At 43.6% G+C, this 20166-nt stretch overlaps 1 protein-coding gene across 1 annotated transcript in view; it reads right to left on the reverse strand.

The window, feature by feature from the left end:
* Positions 1-2290: 2290 nt before the first annotated feature.
* Positions 2291-20166, reverse strand: part of LOC309558479 (serine protease 33-like) — a gene marked incomplete at its 3' end in the record, with an annotated part of 81516 nt that continues 63640 nt past the window's right edge. Inside the window, exon 6 of the mRNA XM_082261550.1 lies at positions 2291-2415. Coding sequence (XP_082117676.1) covers positions 2291-2415 — 125 coding nt within the window. The remainder of the gene's footprint in view (positions 2416-20166) is intronic.

A 20166-nucleotide genomic window follows, 5' to 3' on the forward strand; every position in this document is an offset into this window, starting at 1 on the left:
AAAATATACCAATACAGGGAAAATTACACATTTCTCAGAAATCATATCTCAGGAATAGGGTTACAGGTTAGTTTAGGTTTAGGTCGTTCATGTTCTATTCACATTGCAGGGACCAATGAATGAGCCCCTCATGGTTTCCCCTCTAAATACTCTAAATTAAAGGCTTATGTGTGAACCAGCCACAAAGGAAAACATGGAAACTCTACCCTAAGTGCTAGGATTGGATTAGGTGCTAGGGTTAGGGTAAGAGTTGGGTGTTAGGTTCAGGCTAGGAGTTAAGGGGTAAGTTAAATGTTATTTTTGGGTATTAGAATAAAGGTCAAAGATTGTGTAGGGGTTTAGGATTAAGCCATTTTAAAAGTTAGTAATAATTCAGTGATTAGGGCAAATTATAGGAAGGGTTATATTTTCTTGGGAGGTAAACAGCTCTACATGAAAACCAATCCTAACCACAAAAAATCCCACCAAAAGAGAACACCAAAGGACAAGGGACTACCCTGACTTGAAAGCAACAATGGAAGTAACAGTATTTGAAAAGCTTCAGGTGTTCCACAATAGCTAATAACCACAAAACCCAAAATTAATAATATGCAAAAAAATGTATCCAGGTCTTACAGAGGGATTGCATTATTTCCTTGGATTTCGTGCACCCGAGAGTCACATAATTAATTTAAATTCTGGTTTTCTCAGCTAAAACTTTGTACCCCCCCCCCCCTGTAATTGTATATAGCAAAAAAAAAGCATTATTAGAAGGGTTTATTCTAAAGCATTGAGCGTCTCACCTGCAGCCATTATGACCAGCACAGAGATTGCTGCCATTTCTTTAGATCAAAGCAAGATCAGCCAAGGTCCTTCTGTCTCTGTGATCTGTGAAGGATGGAGGCTTTTGTCTCCTAAATATAGACTTTTCCGGAACAATGGCAGGCTTGTGATGGACAGTCCTCTTAGAAAGGTGACAGAGGGCTTGACTTTAATATTCTTTTGTGAGTAAAACAAACACTCAGATCACTCAGAACAAAAAAATGTAACCCTTTTACAATAAAGAATCCTGTTATTGTGTCACTTACTACAAAGAATTCTAAATCTGATGACATAGATGAATTACACATGACTTACCTTTGTGTTATCACTGTGTGACTAGATGTTTACATGCCACCAGCCTGGACCCTGGAGAACCTCTCAAACAAGACTGTGTGTCAGGGAAGAAGTCCAAGAAGTGCTGGCAAATATGCCAATGCCCAATATGGTCACACTAATTCATGCATGTGCATTAGCGAAATGCATGCAATGGCGCATTGGCGTACGCAAAACGTGCTAATTGCCAGTGTTCACTGGCCTATATAAGGACACCAGTGGCTATCATAAATTGCTGGATTATCTTGAGCTTTGCATCCTGTGTTCCTGTGCCTTGTGCACATAAGGTGGCCAAAGTATTTGAGTTTCAGCTTCAGGATCTGTCCTTCCAGTTAATATTTTTATTGTTGATTTCCTTCAAGATTGACTGGTTTGATCTTCTTGCCATCCAAGGGACTTTCAAGAGTCTTCTCCAACAGCATAGTTCAAAAGCATCAATTCATCTTCTTCTTCTTCTTTATGGTCCAACATTCACAGCCATAGGTTACAACTGGGAATACCATATCTTTGACTATACTGCACTTTGTCGGAAGGGTGATGTCTCTGCTTTTTTTTTAATGTTGTCTAGTTTTGCCATAACTCTCCTCCCAAGAAGCAAGCATCTCTTAATTTAATGGCTGCAGTCACCATCTGCCATGATCTTGGAGCCTAGGAAGATAAAATCTGACACTGTTTCAATTTCTTCTCCTTCTATTTGCCAAGGAGTGATGGGACCGGTTGCCATGATCTTAGTTTTCTTAATGTTCAATTTTAAGCCAGCTTTTGCACTCTTCTCTTTCACCTTCATTAAGAGACTCTTTAGTTCTTCTTCACTTTCTGCCATTAGTGTGGTATTGTCTGCACATCTTAGGTCTCAGGCCATCTTTACCTATTATTCTGGATATGCTTTGACTTCCTACTTTAGCATTCCAATCTCTCATTACAAGAAGGATATATTTTTTTGGAGTTAGTTCTAAAAAGTGTTGTAGATCTTCATTAAAGCGGTCAATGTCAGCTTCTTCAGCAGCAGAGGTTGGTGCAAAAACTTGGAATTTTGTGATGTTAAGTGGTTTGCCTTGGATATGGACTGAGATCATCCTGTCATTTTTGGGATTATACCCCAGTACTGCTTTTCTCACTCTTTTGTTGACTGTTGTTGTTTTTTTCTGAGATATTCTTATCCACAGTAGTAGATATAGTAGTCATCTGAGTTGAATTCTCCCAATCCACTCCATTTTAGTTCACTAATTCCCAAGATTTCAGGTTCCTGTGCAGTATTCTTCTTTACAGCATCAGACTTTCCTTTCAAAATATGTCTAAAATTTGTCTAGTACTCACTTAAAGTGAAATGAGAGAGGGGTTCAATCTCTCTCTCTTCACTTTAAGTGAGTACTAGACATATTTTGTAAGATGTATCATTATGTAAGATATAAGTTTTTGTTTGAATTTGGTAAATAATTATGAGTTGCTTTAGATATATTATAAGATCTCCTGACGAAGCCAAGTTTGGCGAAACACGTAGAGATCAAGATTAGTGTTGAGCGAACACGGACTGTATTATTCGTGTTCGTACCGAATAATTGGATTTTTTGTACCCGAACACGGACACGGACACTTTACTGTATGTTCGGGTAAAAATCCGTGTTCGGTTGTTTTATTTCCGGGTTTTGCATGCTTTGGCGCTCTTTTCATGGCGGGCTTTCAACAGCCAATCAACAATCGTTTAACTGGTGTGCCTTAAGCCATCCCAGCCATGCCTGCAAATGTCTCAGTAGCTGTGATTGGCCGTCTGAAGCATGTGACCAAGTCTTTATAAGTTCGAGGCAGCCGCAGTGGCGTCATTATGCTGCTTAGATCAGGGACAGATCACACATCAACGTGCTGGCTGCTGATTAGGGAAAGATAGGCAGGAAAAAACCATTTGTGTCTGGATAGAATTGAGGGACAGGTCGGAGTGTTTAGGCAGGGCGAGTTGTAGGCATTTTAGGGATAGAGTCTGCTGAATTATAGGGTCAGTGTCTTCTACAAAGTACAATCGATATTGCTGTGTGGGGGGTGGGGTGACTCTGCACTCAATCCTGATCTACGATCTCTTCTCAATTCTATTAGGGAGAGGCTGCTGCTGCTGAATTTTAGGGAAACTGTGTTCTACAAACTACAATCGATATTGCTGTGTGGTGTGGGATAGGAGATAGGCAGGTGTCAGTGATCCACATCCATTTTTCTGTGTGTGAGCTGCAGTGAACACAATCTTTTTGGGCTGCAGTGAACACAATCTTTTTGGGGTGCAGTGAACAACATCCTTTTTGGGGTGCAGTGAACAAAATCTTTTTGGGGTGCAGTGAACAAAATCCTTTTTGGGGTGCAGTGAACAACATCCTTTTTGGGGTGCAGTGAACACAATCTTTTTGGGGTGAAGTGAACAAAATCCTTTGTGGGGTGCAGTGAACACAATCTTTGTGGGGTGCAGTGAACAACATCCTTTTTGGGGTGCAGTGAACAAAATCTTTTTGGGGTGCAGTGAACAAAATCCTTTTTGGGGTGCAGTGAACAAAATCCTTTTTGGGGTGCAGTGAACACAATCTTTTTGGGGTGAAGTGAACAAAATCCTTTGTGGGGTGCAGTGAACACAATCTTTGTGGGGTGCAGTGAACACAATCTTTTTGGGGTGCAGTGAACAACATCCTTTTTGGGGTGCAGTGAACAAAATCCTTTTTGGGGTGCAGTGAACACAATCTTTTTGGGGTGCAGTGAACAAAATCCTTTGTGGGGTGCAGTGAACACAATCTTTGGGGGGTGCAGTGAACACAATCTTTTTGGGGTGCAGTGAACAAAATCCTTTTTGGGGTGCAGTGAACAACATCCTTTTTGGGGTGCAGTGAACACAATCTTTTTGGGGTGCAGTGAACAAAATCCTTTGTGGGGTGCAGTGAACACAATCTTTGTGGGGTACAGGGAACAGAATCTTTGTGGGGTGCAGTGAACACAATCTTTGGGGGGTACAGTGAACACAATCTTTTTGGGGTGCAGTGAACAAAATCCTTTTAGGGTGCAGTGAACACAATCTTTGTGGGGTGCAGTGAACAAAATCCTTTTTGAGGTGCAGTGAACACAATCTTTGTGGGGTGCAGTGAACACAATCTTTGTGGGGTACAGTGAACACAATCTCATACTTCTGAACATTTGAGGGTGCTGCCTGTTCCATACTCCTCCTCCTACTGCTCAACCATCCTTTTAGGGGTACAAACAATAGTAATTGGGGCCTAGTGTGGTGGTGTACGTGTGAGATACATACACTTTCTTTTTGATCATATTTTCTATTCCGCTATTCAATTAAAACCTTTGGGGATCAATTAAATTGCGTGATAGTCTGTGTCGGTACGTGTGAGATCCACCTTTCCAAGTTTTTGGGGTTCATCTCATACTTCTGAAGATTTGAGGGTGCTGCCTGTTCCATACTCCTGCTCCTACTGCTCAACCATCCTTTTAGGGGTACAAACAATAGTAATTGGGGCCTAGTGTGGTGGTGTACATGTGAGATACATACACTTTCTTTTTGATCATATTTTCTATTCCGCTATTCAATTAAAACCTTTGGGGATCAATTAAATTGCGTGATAGTCTGTGTCGGTACGTGTGAGATCCACCTTTCCAAGTTTTTGGGGTTCATCTCATACTTCTGAAGATTTGAGGGTGCTGCCTGTTCCATACTCCTCCTCCTACTCCTCAACCATCCTTTTAGGGGTACAAACAATAGTAATTGGGGCCTAGTGTGGTGGTGTACGTGCGAGATACATACACTTTCTTTTTGATCATATTTTCTATTCCGCTATTCAATTAAAACCTTTGGGGATCAATTAAATTGCGTGATAGTCTGTGTCGGTACGTGTGAGATCCACCTTTCCAAGTTTTTGGGGTTCATCTCATACTTCTGAAGATTTGAGGGTGCTGCCTGTTCCATACTCCTCCTCCTACTGCTCAACCATCCTTTTAGGGGTACAAACAATAGTAATTGGGGCCTAGTGTTGTTCTGTACGTGTGAGATACATACACTTTCTTTTTGATCATATTTTCTATTCCACAATTCAATTAAAACCTTTGGGGATCAATTAAATTGCGTGATAGTCTGTGTCGGTACGTGTGAGATCCACCTTTCCAAGTTTTTGGGGTTCATCTCATACTTCTGAAGATTTGAGGGTGCTGCCTGTTCCATACTCCTCCTCCTACTGCTCAACCATCCTTTTAGGGGTACAAACAATAGTAATTGGGGTCTAGTGTGGTGGTGTACGTGTGAGATACATACACTTTCTTTTTGATCATATTTTCTATTCCGCTATTCAATTAAAACCTTTGGGGATCAATTAAATTGCGTGATAGTCTGTGTCGGTACGTGTGAGATCCACCTTTCCAAGTTTTTGGGGTTCATCTCATACTTCTGAAGATTTGAGGGTGCTGCCTGTTCCATACCCCTCCTCCTACTGCTCAACCATCCTTTTAGGGGTACAAACAATAGTAATTGGGGCCTAGTGTGGTGGTGTACGTGTGAGATACATACACTTTCTTTTTGATCATATTTTCTATTCCGCTATTCAATTAAAACCTTTGGGGATCAATTAAATTGCGTGATAGTCTGTGTCGGTACGTGTGAGATCCACCTTTCCAAGTTTTTGGGGTTCATCTCATACTTCTGAAGATTTGGGGGTGCTGCCTGTTCCATACTCCTGCTCCTACTGCTCAACCATCCTTTTAGGGGTACAAACAATAGTAATTGGGGGAAACAATTGCGCTAATCCAAAAATAAAATAAAAGCAGCAACCTCAAGTGAGACTAGCACCCAAAAAATGTCCAATATAAAATAAGTTGCGCTGTGGATGATGTATACAAGTTGATTGTATGGTGAAATAATAAAAGATCCGAATAATGTCCAGAATATGGAAACAAAAACGGGTAACTTGTGCAGGTACCGCTTACCGGAAATAAGATAAACAAAGGACCATCAGTATGTTCAAATACGTCCTAGGGATGAGGTCCAGGTGGACTACCAGGTTCCAACGCGGATCCCTCAATGGAGTGGTAACATGTGTGATACAAAAAATATACCGCCATAGCGTAAAACCAAAAAATATGTGTAAAGAAAGGACACCCAAAGTGCAATGAGAACACCACTGCTCCCGTAGTGGAAGAAAACGTGATAAAAGGATGCCACAGAACCCCAATAGATACTCCTTACCGAAATGTAGAAGAAAAATAGCAGATGCACCAAAAAGGGGGGAAGGGGGATTACCCCAATAGGACAGCAGCTTACCACAAGGATGAGTATGGAGAGCTTATATATGACTGGATAGGTGTGACTTGAACATGCAAGCAAGTGGGGGGACACCTCTGATGGATAAAACACCCTTACCGACTCCCGATGATTTGGAGGCAGGAAGGATATGTATGGAACCGATCCGTTGTGTCTCCTCACTCAGATAGGGAACTCAGATAGACGGTATTGGGTCAACCATGGATGATACACGGCGTGCTGACGTCACCTACACGTTGCTGTCCACGAGGGACGGGCGAGCGGAGCCGTCCGGCCGGCGGCTTTTTTTTCCTCTCTGCATTTGATCTTCTGATTGTCTGTAAGTGCATTACCATTTTTAACAATAAATATATCCGTGGGTTTTACACTATGGCGTTTCCATATTTTGTATCATCCATGGTTGACCCAATACCGTCTATCTGAGTTCCCTATCTGAGTGAGGAGACACAACGGATCGGTTCCATACATATCCTTCCTGCCTCCAAATCATCGGGAGTCGGTAAGGGTGTTTTATCCATCAGAGGTGTCCCCCCACTTGCTTGCATGTTCAAGTCACACCTATCCAGTCATATATAAGCTCTCCATACTCATCCTTGTGGTAAGCTGCTGTCCTATTGGGGTAATCCCCCTTCCCCCCTTTTTGGTGCATCTGCTATTTTTCTTCTACATTTCGGTAAGGAGTATCTATTGGGGTTCTGTGGCATCCTTTTATCACGTTTTCTTCCACTACGGGAGCAGTGGTGTTCTCATTGCACTTTGGGTGTCCTTTCTTTACACATATTTTTTGGTTTTACGCTATGGCGGTATATTTTTTTGTATCACACATGTTACCACTCCATTGAGGGATCCGCGTTGGAACCTGGTAGTCCACCTGGACCTCATCCCTAGGACGTATTTGAACATACTGATGGGCCTTTGTTTATCTTATTTCCGGTAAGCGGTACCTGCACAAGTTACCCGTTTTTGTTTCCATATTCTGGACATTATTCGGATCTTTTATTATTTCACCATACAATCAACTTGTATACATCATCCACAGCGCAATAGTAATTGGGGCCTAGTGTGGTGGTGTACGTGTGAGATACATACACTTTCTTTTTGATCATATTTTCTATTCCGCTATTCAATTAAAACCTTTGGGGATCAATTAAATTGCGTGATAGTCTGTGTCGGTACGTGTGAGATCCACCTTTCCAAGTTTTTGGGGTTCATCTCATACTTCTGAAGATTTGAGGGTGCTGCCTGTTCCATACTCCTCCTCCTACTGCTCAACCATCCTTTTAGGGGTACAAACAATAGTAATTGGGGCCTAGTGTGGTGGTGTACGTGTGAGATACATACACTTTCTTTTTGATCATATTTTCTATTCCGCTATTCAATTAAATCCTTTGGGGATCAATTAAATTGCGTGATAGTCTGTGTCGGTACGTGTGAGATCCACCTTTCCAAGTTTTTGGGGTTCATCTCATACTTCTGAAGATTTGAGGGTGCTGCCTGTTCCATACTCCTCCTCCTACTCCTCATCCATCCTTTTAGGGGTACAAACAATAGTAATTGGGGCCTAGTGTGGTTGTGTACGTGCGAGATACATACACTTTTTTTGATCATATTTCCTATTCCGCTATTCAATAAAAACCTTTGAGGATCAATTGAATTGCGGGATAGTCTGTGTCGGTACGTGTGAGATCCACCTTTCCAAGTTTTTGAGGTTCATCTCATACTTCTGAAGATTTGAGGGTGCTGTCTGTTCCATACTCCTCCTACTCCTCATCCATCCTTTTAGGGGTAGAAACAATAGTAATTGGGGCCTAGTGTGGTTTTGTACGTGCGAGATACATACACTTTTTTGGATCATATTTCCTATTCCGCTATTCAATAAAAACCTTTCTAGGGCAAGATCTTAAATTACAGAAATATGAGGAGACCGTCAAATAAGGGCCGTGGCCTGGGTCATGGTGCTGCTGGTAGAGCTCCTGTTGCAAGGAGAGGACGTGGTCGATCTGTGCCAGCTACACGCACAAGTGAAACACCTTCCTCAAGTGTGAGTAGGCGACAGAACCTGCATCAGTATTTGGTAGGGCATCATACGCCCCTAGAAGTGATGAGGCCAGAACAAGTGGAGGCGATAGTAGATTGGTTTGCTGCTGACAGTGCCTCCAGTTCCTTCACATTGTCTCCCACCCAGTCTACTGCAGAAAGGTCACAGTTGGCACCTGCAGCCGATGTCCAACCGTCTTTCACCTCACCCCCTTGCAAATCAGGCAAGCAGTCTGAGCCCCAAGCCATACAGCAGTCTCTTCTTCTTTTTGATGACTCTGTCAGCAGGGTTTCCCAGGGCCATCCACCTAGCCCTGCCCCAGAAGTGGAAGAGATTGAGTGCAGCGATGCCCAACCACTTATTTCTCAAGATGAGTACATGCAAGGATCATCGCAGCACGTCTCCAATGATGACGAAACGCAGGTGCCAACTGCTGCGGCGTTCAGCATTGTGGAGACCGACAAGGAGGGCAGGGGTGAAGACTGGGTGGAAGATGATGTGGAGGACGATGAGGTCCTCGACCCCACATGGAATGAACGTCATGCAGGTGACCTGAGTAGTTTGGAGGAAGAGGCGGTGGTCGCACAGAGCCACCAGCACAGCAGAAGAGGGAGCAGGGTGCAGAAGCGGAGCGGCCGTGCCCTAGACACTATGCCCGCTACTGCCCAACGCAGCAAGGGAACGAGCGCACCAAAGTCAGCTCAAAGGAGTTCTCTAGCGTGGAAGTTCTTTAGAAAATGTGCTGATGACAGGACACGAGTGGTTTGCACCCTGTGCAATCAGAGCTTGAAGCGAGGCATAAACCTTCTCAACCTGAGCACAACCTGCATGATCAGGCATCTAAGTGCAAAGCACGAGCTGCAGTGGAGTACACACCTTCAAAACCAAGAAACGTCTCTGGCTCATCCTGCTTCCTCTTCTGCTGCAGTCTCGGCCGCTCCAGCCACATCTGAAGTGATACTGGCACCTGCCACCCCGCAAACAGATGATCTGTCAGCAACACCACCACCTGGGTCACCAACAACCATCTCCACAATGTCCCATGGAAGCGTTCAGCTTTCCATCTCCCAAACACTTGAGAGGAAGAGGAAGTACCCCCCTACCCACCCGCGATCCCTGGCCCTGAATGCCAGCATTTCAAAATTATTGGCCTTTGAAATGCTGTCATTCCGTCTGGTGGAGACGCACAGTTTTAAAAATCTTATGTCGGTGGCTGTCCCACAGTACGTCGTGCCCAGCCGCCACTACTTTTCCAGGCAAGCCATCCCTTCCCTGCACAACCAAGTGGGGGAAAAAATCAGGTGTGCACTGCGCAACGCCATCTGTGCCAAGGTCCACCTAACTACCGATACGTGGACCAGTAAGCACGGTCAGGGGCGTTATATCTCCCTAACGGCACACTGGGTAAATGCAGTGGCGGATGGGCCTGAGGCGGATAGCAATTTGGCGCATGTCCTTCCACCACCGAGGATTGCAGGGCGCTTCAGTTTGCCTCCTGTTCCTAACTCCTCCTGCTCCGCTTCCTCATCCTCTACCGCCTCCTCATCTGGACAGCGTAACACCTTCACCACCAACTTCAGCACGGCCAGGGGTAAACGACAGCAGGCAGTTTTACAATTTGCCTGTTTGGGGGACAAACCACACACCGCGCAGGAGTTGTGGAGGAGCATGGAACAGCAGACAAATGAGTGGTTGCTGCCAGCGAGCCTCAAGCCCGGCCTGGTGGTGTGCGATAACGGGCGAAATCTCATAGCAGCTCTGGGCCTAGCCGGTTTGACGCACATCCCTTGCCTGGCGCATGTAATGAATTTGGTGGTGCAGAGGTTCCTTAAAAACTACCCCGATATGTCAGAGCTGCTGCAGAAAGTGCGGGCCGTTTGTGCGCACTTTCGGCGTTCTCACCCTGCTGCTGCTCGCCTGGCAGCGCTGCAGCGTAACTTCGGCCTTCCCGCTCACCGCCTCATATGTGACGTGCCCACAAGGTGGAACTCCACCTTGCACATGCTGGAAAGACTGTGCGAGCAGCAGCAGGCCATAGTGGAGTTTCAGCTGCAGCACGCACGCGTGAGTCGCTCTGCGGAACAGCACCACTTCACCAACAATAACTGGGCCTCCATGCGAGACCTGTGTGCCTTGTTGCGCTGTTTTGAGTACTCCACCAACATGGCCAGTGGCAATGACGCCGTTCTCAGCTTAACTATCCCACTTCTATGCCTCCTTGAAAAAACTATTCGGGCGATGATGGAAGAGGATGTGGCACAGGATGAGGAGGAGGAGGATGAAGAGGTAACATTTCCAAGGCTTTCAGGGCAGTCATTCGCAAGGGGCTCCGAGGGTGGGTTCCTGCACACACAAACGCCAGGGACACAATTGTCCAGCAGGGGCACAGTTCTGGAGGATGAGGAGGATGAGGAGGATGAGGAGGAGGAGGAGCTGGAGGAGGAGATGGAACCATGTTCACAGCAGGGTGGCACCCAGGCCAGCTCATGGCCATCACTGGTGCGTGGCTGGGGGGATACAGAGGACACGGACGATACACCTCCCACAGAGGACAGCCTTTCGTTGCCTCTGGGCAGCCTGGCACACATGAGCGATTACATGCTGCAGTGTCTCCACAACGACCGCCGAGTTGCCCACATTCTAACTTGTGCTGATTACTGGGTGGCCACGCTGCTGGATCCCCGTTACAAGGACAACGTACCGTCCTTAATTCACTCACTCGAGCGCGATCGCAAGATGCGCGAGTACAAGCGCACGCTGGTAGACGCCATGCTGCTGGCATTCCCATCTGACAGCGGGGCCGCAGTGGAAGCACAAGGCAGAGGAGGAGGAGGAGGAGGTCGCCAACGCAACCAGGGCACCGCCAGCACCTCAGAAGGCAGGGTTAGCATGGCCGAAATGTGGAAAAGCTTTGTCAGCACGCCACAACAAACAGCAGCACCAGCAGCTCAGATGGAACGTCTTAGCAGGAGGCAGCATTTTACCAACATGGTGGAGCAGTATGTGTGCACACGCCTACATGTAGTGAATGAGGGGTCTGCCCCCTTCAACTTCTGGGTCTCCAAATTGGGCACATGGCCTGAGCTTGCCCTTTACGCCTTGGAGGTGCTGGCGTGCCCTGCAGCCAGTGTATTATCTGAACGGGTATTTAGCACGGCTGGGGGCGTTATAACAGACAAGCGCAGCCGCCTGTCCAGAGACAATGTGGACAAGCTCACGTTCATTAAAATGAACCAGGCATGGATCCCACGGGACTTTTCCGTACCTTATGCAGAATAGCAATGGATACCGACCTTACCCACCCATTGTTCCATTTTTGCTCTTTCTCACTCTTTTGGGGTGTACCCTCATTTAAAATTTGTGAAAAGAAGCAGTGTTGGCTACCTCGTCCTCCTCCTCAGGGCCAGATTAACGTAGGGGCTATTGGAGCTGCAGCTCCAGGCCCCTACCTTTTATATAGGCCCCGGGTTGGCCATATTCACTGTTACCGCTCTTCTGTCACTTGTAAACACAGAAGTCTGGCTTCTATGCTCGCTTCCCCAGGCAGCACCCTCAGAACCTCCCCACACAGCGCGAAGGCCGGACAAGGAGGGACAGTTGCCAATGCATGGATGTGTTTATGGGCTTCAGAGACAGCATCCCATGTTGAATTAGGCATGCATGGCTGCACCCTTCCTCCTCTGGGTGCATGCCAAGGCACGGCCCTTAAGGCCCTTCAAAATCCTCAGCACCAAGACCATGATGCTCTTAATCCGGCCCTGGTCCTCCTCCACCGCCGCTTCCACCTACACCGCCCATAGGTGTGCGCAGCCTATTGCATTAGGGTGTGCACCCCAAAGTTGAAATACACATGCATGTGTTTGCCAGCAGGGAGAGTAATGTATCGGGGCCATGTACCTGTAGGCAAAGAGAAATAGAGCAGAGCAGGTCCGAGGGAGATCTTTCCCATCTCCTCACTGGCAATGCTATGTGCCCTAGGTGATTAGGGTGTGCCCAGGCACACCCGGCACACCCTGTGCGCACGCCTATGTCACCGCCACATCCACCACCACCTCAACCTCCCTCCTACTCCATATGGGCCTCGTCCTTCAGAGATGAAGAAGAACATTGTTTTATTTTTCTGTTTTTTTTTGTTGTTTTAAGTTATTTCCCTATCCACATTTGTTTGCAGAGCACTTGCCATGCTCTTAATTACGTTTTGCTGCCATTTGCAGCACTCTAGCCCTTTCCTTTGGTGTTTTAGAGCCATTTTAGTGCCTTAAAGTTCGGGTCCCCATTGACTTCAATGGGGTTCGGTGTCCGGGAAAAGTTCGGTAAAAGTTCGGGACACGGACCCGGACTTTTTTTTAAAGTTCGGCCGAACCCGTCGAACACGGACATCTAGGTGTCCGCTCAACCCTAATCAAGATATATCCTTGGATCCTCCATCATTGAGCCCATAATATTTGTCTGTATATGGGAATTTCAATATATACAGTATGTACTGTTTGCAACCTTTGGGGTCGAGATAGTATAGAAAGTATAGGGGCCAATGTTACCCCATTTAGGATGATTATTTACATTCTAAATGGATGTTATAAGGTTTTATACTGTTTTAACTGTATTATGAATAAAAATGTGTATATTTCTATACGTTACACTCTAGTGTCTTTTTTCTTTACTTTGAGGTTAGAAGTGGAACCCATTAACCGCTTGCCGACCGCCGCACGACTAGTTACTGCAGCGGTCAGCCCCTCACAGGCAAAGCGACATAGGACTACGTCGCTAGCCTGTGAGGCTCTAGGGAGTGAGCGGCGCCCCTGAAAGCCTGCTCCCGCTCAGTCACGGACCCCCCCGCGTTTGTGCGGCGCACCCGATGTCCGCCGGTCACTCGCGATCGTCCATTACACCGGGAGAAAGGCAGGCGGCTAATGTAAACAAAGCCGTCTGTCATTCTTCACTGTGTAAGAATGGAGGTCAAACGGTTCTGCTATGTAGGACCGTTGATCTCTGTTCTTACACATCAAGCCACATCCAATCACAGTTAGAATCACGCCCCTAGGGACACACTTGACCCCTCCCTCTCAAAAAAAGTTAACCCCTTCATTGCCAGTGTAATTTTTACAGTAACAGTGCATATGTATAGCACTGATTACTCTAGTAATGTCACTGGTAACCCCAAAAGTGTAAAAAATGTCAGTCAAGGGTCCGATCTGTCCTCCGCAATGTCGCAGTCCTGCAGATCGCCGCCATTACTCGTTAAAAAAAAACAACAAAAATGACAAAAATCTTTCCCTTAGTTAGTAAACGCAATAACTTTTGCGCAAACCAATCAAAATACGCTTTTTGTGATTTTTTTTTACCGAACATATGTAGCATAAAACAAATTGGCCTAAAATGTTAAAAAAAATTAGATTTTTACATTTTTTGGGGTGGGGGGGAATTTCATATAAAAAAAATGTGAAAAATATTGTTATTTTTGCAAAATTGTGGCTTTTTTTTTGTTTATAGCGCATGATCAAAAAATCGCACAGGTGATCAAATACCACCAAAAGAAAGCTCTGTTTGTGGGAAAAAAAGGACGTCAAATTTGTTTAGGTACAGCGTCGCACGACCACGCAATTGTCCGTTAAATTCACGCAGTGCCGAATCGCAAAATAGGCCCTGGTCAGGAAGGGGGTAAAATCTTCCAGGGCTTAAGTGGTTAAAGTGAAGTGAGAGAGGGGTTCAATCTCTCTCTCTTCACTTTTTTTTTTTTAAAAGGTGTTCATTTAAATTTTTGCATAACAGTAACAAAAAGAAAACACAAGGGCAACATCGTCCATAAAACAAGTGTAAGGCAAGCATGTAAATTACACAAGGGTATCAGAAGACATCTTAACCTAACACCACAGGAGGGGGGAAGGGGGGGAACAGAGAGGGACCAACGGCCCAAATCAAGGGGGGGGAAGGGGAAAAAAAAGGGATGCGTACCACAAAGAGCCAGGAGGACCAAGCAACTGCGAGGCTACACTCCCAACCGGTTGACACAGTGATGGGGGGGGGGGAGGGAGGGAGAAAAGAACACACCAACAAGACTAACCACACCATACACACCAACACAACCACAGTCACACACCGTCCCCTACCTCCAGGTACCCACCCCCCCAAAAAAGGGGGGGGGGTATAGAACATACATCTCATGTAATAAAACAAATATAAACCGCATAACATCCGGGGCTACTCAGATTCAGTCGATAGATAAGCTGGAGGGCAGAGGGGCATCTGCCCAATACAAGTCTTCCACATCAAGCCAAGGCTGCCAGACATTAGTAAACTTTTTAGGACACCCTCTACTCTTATAAATTAGCTTATAAAGCGGAACATCACTCTCTCTCTTCACTTTAAGTGAGTACTAGACATATTTTGTAAGATGTATCATTATGTAAGATATAAGTTTTTGTTTGAATTTGGTAAATAATTATGAGTTGCCTTAGATATATTATAAGATCTCCTGAAGAAGCCAAGTTTGGCAAAACACGTAGAGATCAAGATATATCCTTGGATCCTCCATCATTGAGCCCATAATATTTGTCTGTATATGGGAATTTCAATATATACAGTATGTACTGTTTGCAACCTTTGGGGTCGAGTTAGTATAGAAAGTATAGAGGCCAATGTTACCCCATTCGGATGATTATTTACATTCTAAATTGATGTTATAAGGTTTTATGCTGTTTTAACTGTATTATGAATAAAAATGTGTATATTTCTATACGTTACACTTTAGTGTCTTTTTTCTTTATTTTGAGGTTAGAAGTGGAACCCGTTAAAGTCCTTTTTTGTATCCCAATAGTTTTAATGCAGATGGAAGAGTAGTCAAGGTGCACACTAAGGTCAGAAATGGTGGAACAGATCAGGTAAGCAGAGGGCAGGGGTGGATTCCAGAGACAAGCCAAGGTCAGAGTAGGTATCCATCAAGTGTAGTCAAGTGTAGTCAAAGGCAAGCCGGGTTGGCAAAAAAAAAAAAATCCTGATCACTTCCCCAGAGTAGTACAATGTTATTATGGTAACATTATATTGCTCTGGTCACAGTGTGTTAATAAAAATTAAAAAAGAAAATGTAATAAAAAATGTAAACATTTTTTTACAAATTATAACATTTTTTTATTTTCTACTGTCACCAGCCAGTGTTCCTGATCACCGTCGCACCAGTTATATGATGACACTGTACTGTACTGGTGACAGCATGTAAGAAAAAAAAAAAAAAATAGCATTGTGATTACTTTTTTTTATTTTTATTTATTTATTTTATTTATTTATTTATGTATTTTTTTTTTTATTCATTTTCTCAAAAATTATGACAAAAATCTACAACTTCAAAAAACCAATACTGTGGACTGCTGCTTTCCAAAAAGGGGTAATTTGGGGGTATTTCTACTGTCCTGGCATTTTAGGGTCTCAAGAAATTAGGCTGTTAGTACATCAGAATTGATCAATTTTCAGATATATACCATAGTTTGTGAACTGTGGGTTATTTTCACCAAAGGAATGTAGCAGAATACATTTTGGGCTAAGTTTATGGAGAACAAATTTTTATAACAGAAAGGAAGAAAAACATATATTTTTTTATTCATTTATAAAAAAAAAAAAAAAACAACCCAGTGGCAATGAAATACCACCAAAAGAAAAATCTATTTGTGTAAAAAAAATGATAAAAAATGAGTTTGGGTACAGTGTTGCATGACCGTGCAATTGTCATTCAAAGTGCAACAGCGCTGAAAGCTGAAAATTGGCCTGGGCAGGAAGGGGGTAAAAGTGCTCGGTTTGAAAGTGGTTAAGGAGGGGTGGACTCCCTCCAGGCATACCTGCCCTTAATCTATCCATTATTTTATATGTGCTTCAACTCAGAAGACTCTAAAAATTATAGAGTTAGGACTGCAGTACACTGGGGTGCTGTGACCTGGGCACTGCAGCTTCTGCATGTATTTAAAATGTGTGCAGATTAAACCCCTTGGTTTTAATGTGAACTGTTAGACAGGGCCAATTTAGTTTGTTGCAGGCTGGCTAGTATGTGAGCTGGGAATTTTTCTTTGTTGTTTTTTGACATGCGTCACCCTTCTTGCTGCAAAGGGCAAGTATAGGTTGGGGGGGTTTCCATTGGTTTGCAAGGTTACCTGCTGGTCTGTGACTGTGTGTCTTTAAGCGCCTTAGAGCACCATCTTCACTATGGGGAAGCCTTCCCTTATAAGGCTTATATAACATCTATTAAACCAAAATAACGCCCCTTGGTGGTGGGGCAAAACGCGTCAAGGCACTTCCGGTCATGGCAGAACCAATTACTTCACTTCTTGGAGTCCGTGGAATGCACGCCGGCGGCGTTTCCAGAAGTATTCCTGTATCGGTCCACGGGACTGTTGTTTCTTTTATGCAAGATTTTTTATCATACTCTGTAAGTACAATACTAAGGGGAAATAAAATTGATTTATGCGGAACTTCACTATATGGATCATCTATTTTCTTTGAGCCAGAGAAAATTATATCCAGGGGTCCTAAGGTGGTCATGTGAAGGAGTTTTCCTGGTGATTTCTATTCAAGTCTATTGGCGCTTTTCCACTGCATGGTACGGATCGGTTTGGCTCAGTTTGGCGCTTTTCCACTGCATGGTACCGCATGGTACGTGTTAGAACAGTTCGGTACGGTTTGGTACGGCGGTGCTTTTCCACTACATGGTACGTCGTCGGTACGGCTCGCTTAAACAGTACAACCTCAGTTGGGGTTCCAAGCGGGCCGTACCGATACCATATCCCACAATCCTTTGCATGCAGCATTGATTGTTTGTCACTACTAGCCACTGATTGGTCAGAGAATTGTTGTAATCCCACCCACTTAGTACTAAGTACTATAACAGTGGAAAAGCAAACCGAGCCGAGTAGAGCCTATACAGTGCTGAAAGGTGCCGACTCGTACCACACAGTTGAAAAGCAAACTGAGCTGAGCTGGGCCAAGCAGTGCCGAGTGGAGCCGAGCCGGTACTTGCAGTGGAAAAATGCCATATTTGACCCTCTTTGAGGGTCCATTGCTTCTGGTGAGTAGGGTCCCAGAGGGGAGTGAGACACCTTTTGCACTGTTTGGAGCATCACAGCACTTTGACTAGCGGCACTTCAAACACTTTCATTATATTTAATGCACTTTTATTGGACTTTTTTCAGCACCTTTATTGCAATTATGGTACATTATATTTGATCAATTTAAGCACTATTGCACTTGTCTGGTATTGCACCAATTATTATTTATTGATGCACCAGTGCACTTTGTGCTTTATTAATCATACATGTTTATATATTGCACTAATTATTATGTATCGATGCCCTAGTGCACTTTGTGTTCTATCAATTATGCATGCTCACATACTGTATACATATAATATCTTTTGCAACACTGATTTATATACCTGTGAATTTTTTTGCAAGCGCTGTCCTTTTGTTTTTAAGTTTTATCTAAGTTTTTACTTGGTGAGCAGCAGCTGTATAATCTATACATTATAGTTTATCACTATTTATTCTATATTCATTTAGCGCAGGTTTTAAATTATTTAAATCATCTATTAAAACATATGACTAATGTTTAACAAGACAGGGCTGGGGGGAGGGGGTGGCGTAGTTTGAACAGTTTGTTAGTCATATGTTATAAAATATTGTATAGTTTTGATATAAGTGTAATGACGTACAGGTACATCTCATAAAATTTGAATATCATCAAAAAGTTCATTTATTTCAGTAATTCAATTCAAAAAGTGAAACATATATTTTTTTTATAGATGCGTTACACACAGAGTGATATATTTCAAGGGATTCTTTCTTTTGATTTTGATGATTATGGTTTACAGCTAATAAAAACCTAAAATTCAGTATCTCAGAAAATTAGAATATTACGTAAGACCAACAAAAAAAAAAAGGATTTTTAATACAGAAATGTTGGCTCACTGAAAAGTCTGTCCATGTACAGTATAGGATGCACTCAATACTTCGGGGTCGGGGCTCCTTTTGCACGAATTACTGCATCAATGCTGAGTGGCATGACGGCAATCAGCCTGTGGCACTGCTGAGGTATTATGGAAGCCCAGGTTGCTCTGATAGTGGCCTTCAGCTCGTCTGACCTAAACCTCCCATAGATAATCTTTGATGGTGGGAATGAACCCAAAAAGAAAAGGGATAAACTCTAGGTGTCAGAGCCTATCGACCAAAGGTAAAGTAGGAGAGAATGCTCCAAGAAGGAGAGAGAACAAAAAGAGATGAATAGAAAACAATGAGGGCTAATGGGATTTTTAAATGGTACCGTACCACTTCATATATAGAGACACATTACCAATAAATAAAACATATAGAGTTTATTTATACAAAGGTTAAAAACAACATACACATAACACAAAACACAAAAAGTATTATAAGATACATAGTAGAATCCTCAGGGCTTAGTACATCCGATATGAATACCGGATATTTAACCCAACATGTTTCGCAGTTATATCGAACTGCTTCTTCGGGGATATGCAATGTACTGTAGCAGCATTGTCCTGGGTTTCCTATACAGCAAAAAAATAGAATAAGTTATCAGGAAATATCAAAAACAGGTAGTATATCTGCATAGGGATCTGATGTCTCAGTGTATAGCCCAGAACCACCCAAAACACCCTGGTGGACAAGGAGAGACAGGTGCCCAAGTTACGCCTCATCGACGGGTGTGGAAGTGAGAACAACAAGGCAGCAGGTTTAAAGTGGATATATGAGTAGATAAAAAGGTGTCTAGTTTGTTAAGAGATATATCATGCAACATTGCACCTAGAGCGGCCAAAGTGCTACGCCACCAAGGGGAAGATCATTGCCATGTACAAAGAAAGCCGCTCAATAGAGGTTTCTTAACATAGACAGAAGGAAGAAACATAGATTCCCATAGATAATCTGTTGGGTATTGTCAAGAGGAAGATGAGAGACAACAGACCCAACAATGCATATGAGCTGAAGGCCACCATCAAAGCAACCTGGGCTTCCATAACACCTCAGCAGTGTACCGTGTACCTCTCCCTGTATTCCCTCTATGCTTTCTTTCTGCTGGCTTCAGAAATATACACACACTGTGATTGTGAATAGGCTATATTAATGTTATAAGTAATATCTGACAGGTAAAACATTTGATATTGGATCATGTCCATAGTTACATAGTTGGTAAGGTTGAATAAAGTCACCAGTCCATCCAGTTCAACCAGTGTGTGTGTGTGTGTTCAATGCAGATTCTGTAAGGATCGATTACATGTTTCTCATGGACTATTTTATATGGTCATCGCTCCTGATTAAGTTGAAGTTTACGTTTTTTGAACAAACAGACATTGCGCACTAGGAGATGAGGTATGTGACATCAGCTCCACCCAATACGTTTCACCCAATTGGACATCATCAGGGTGCACATTGATGATTTGAAGGAGCTATATTTATAGAACTATTTGGAACATTATTAATTGATTGATATTGTGTGATTTATACACTCTATTTTTGGTTCATTTATTTTTTTAAATAATCTTTATTTTATTTTCACAAATTGCAAGGTACAAACACAACAAGACAAAGTGTAAAGCAGGGCAATCAACAAGAAAATGCAGTTTGCATGAATACTCAACAATGATTATAACGCAGATGGAACTGAAAGACATCGGCATATAAGACCGGATTATCATACTGTAGAGTGTGCCTATTGG

Source organism: Pelophylax lessonae (genome assembly GCF_965119305.1).
Source record: "Pelophylax lessonae genome assembly, chromosome: 6".
NCBI classification, from domain to species: domain Eukaryota; kingdom Metazoa; phylum Chordata; class Amphibia; order Anura; family Ranidae; genus Pelophylax; species Pelophylax lessonae.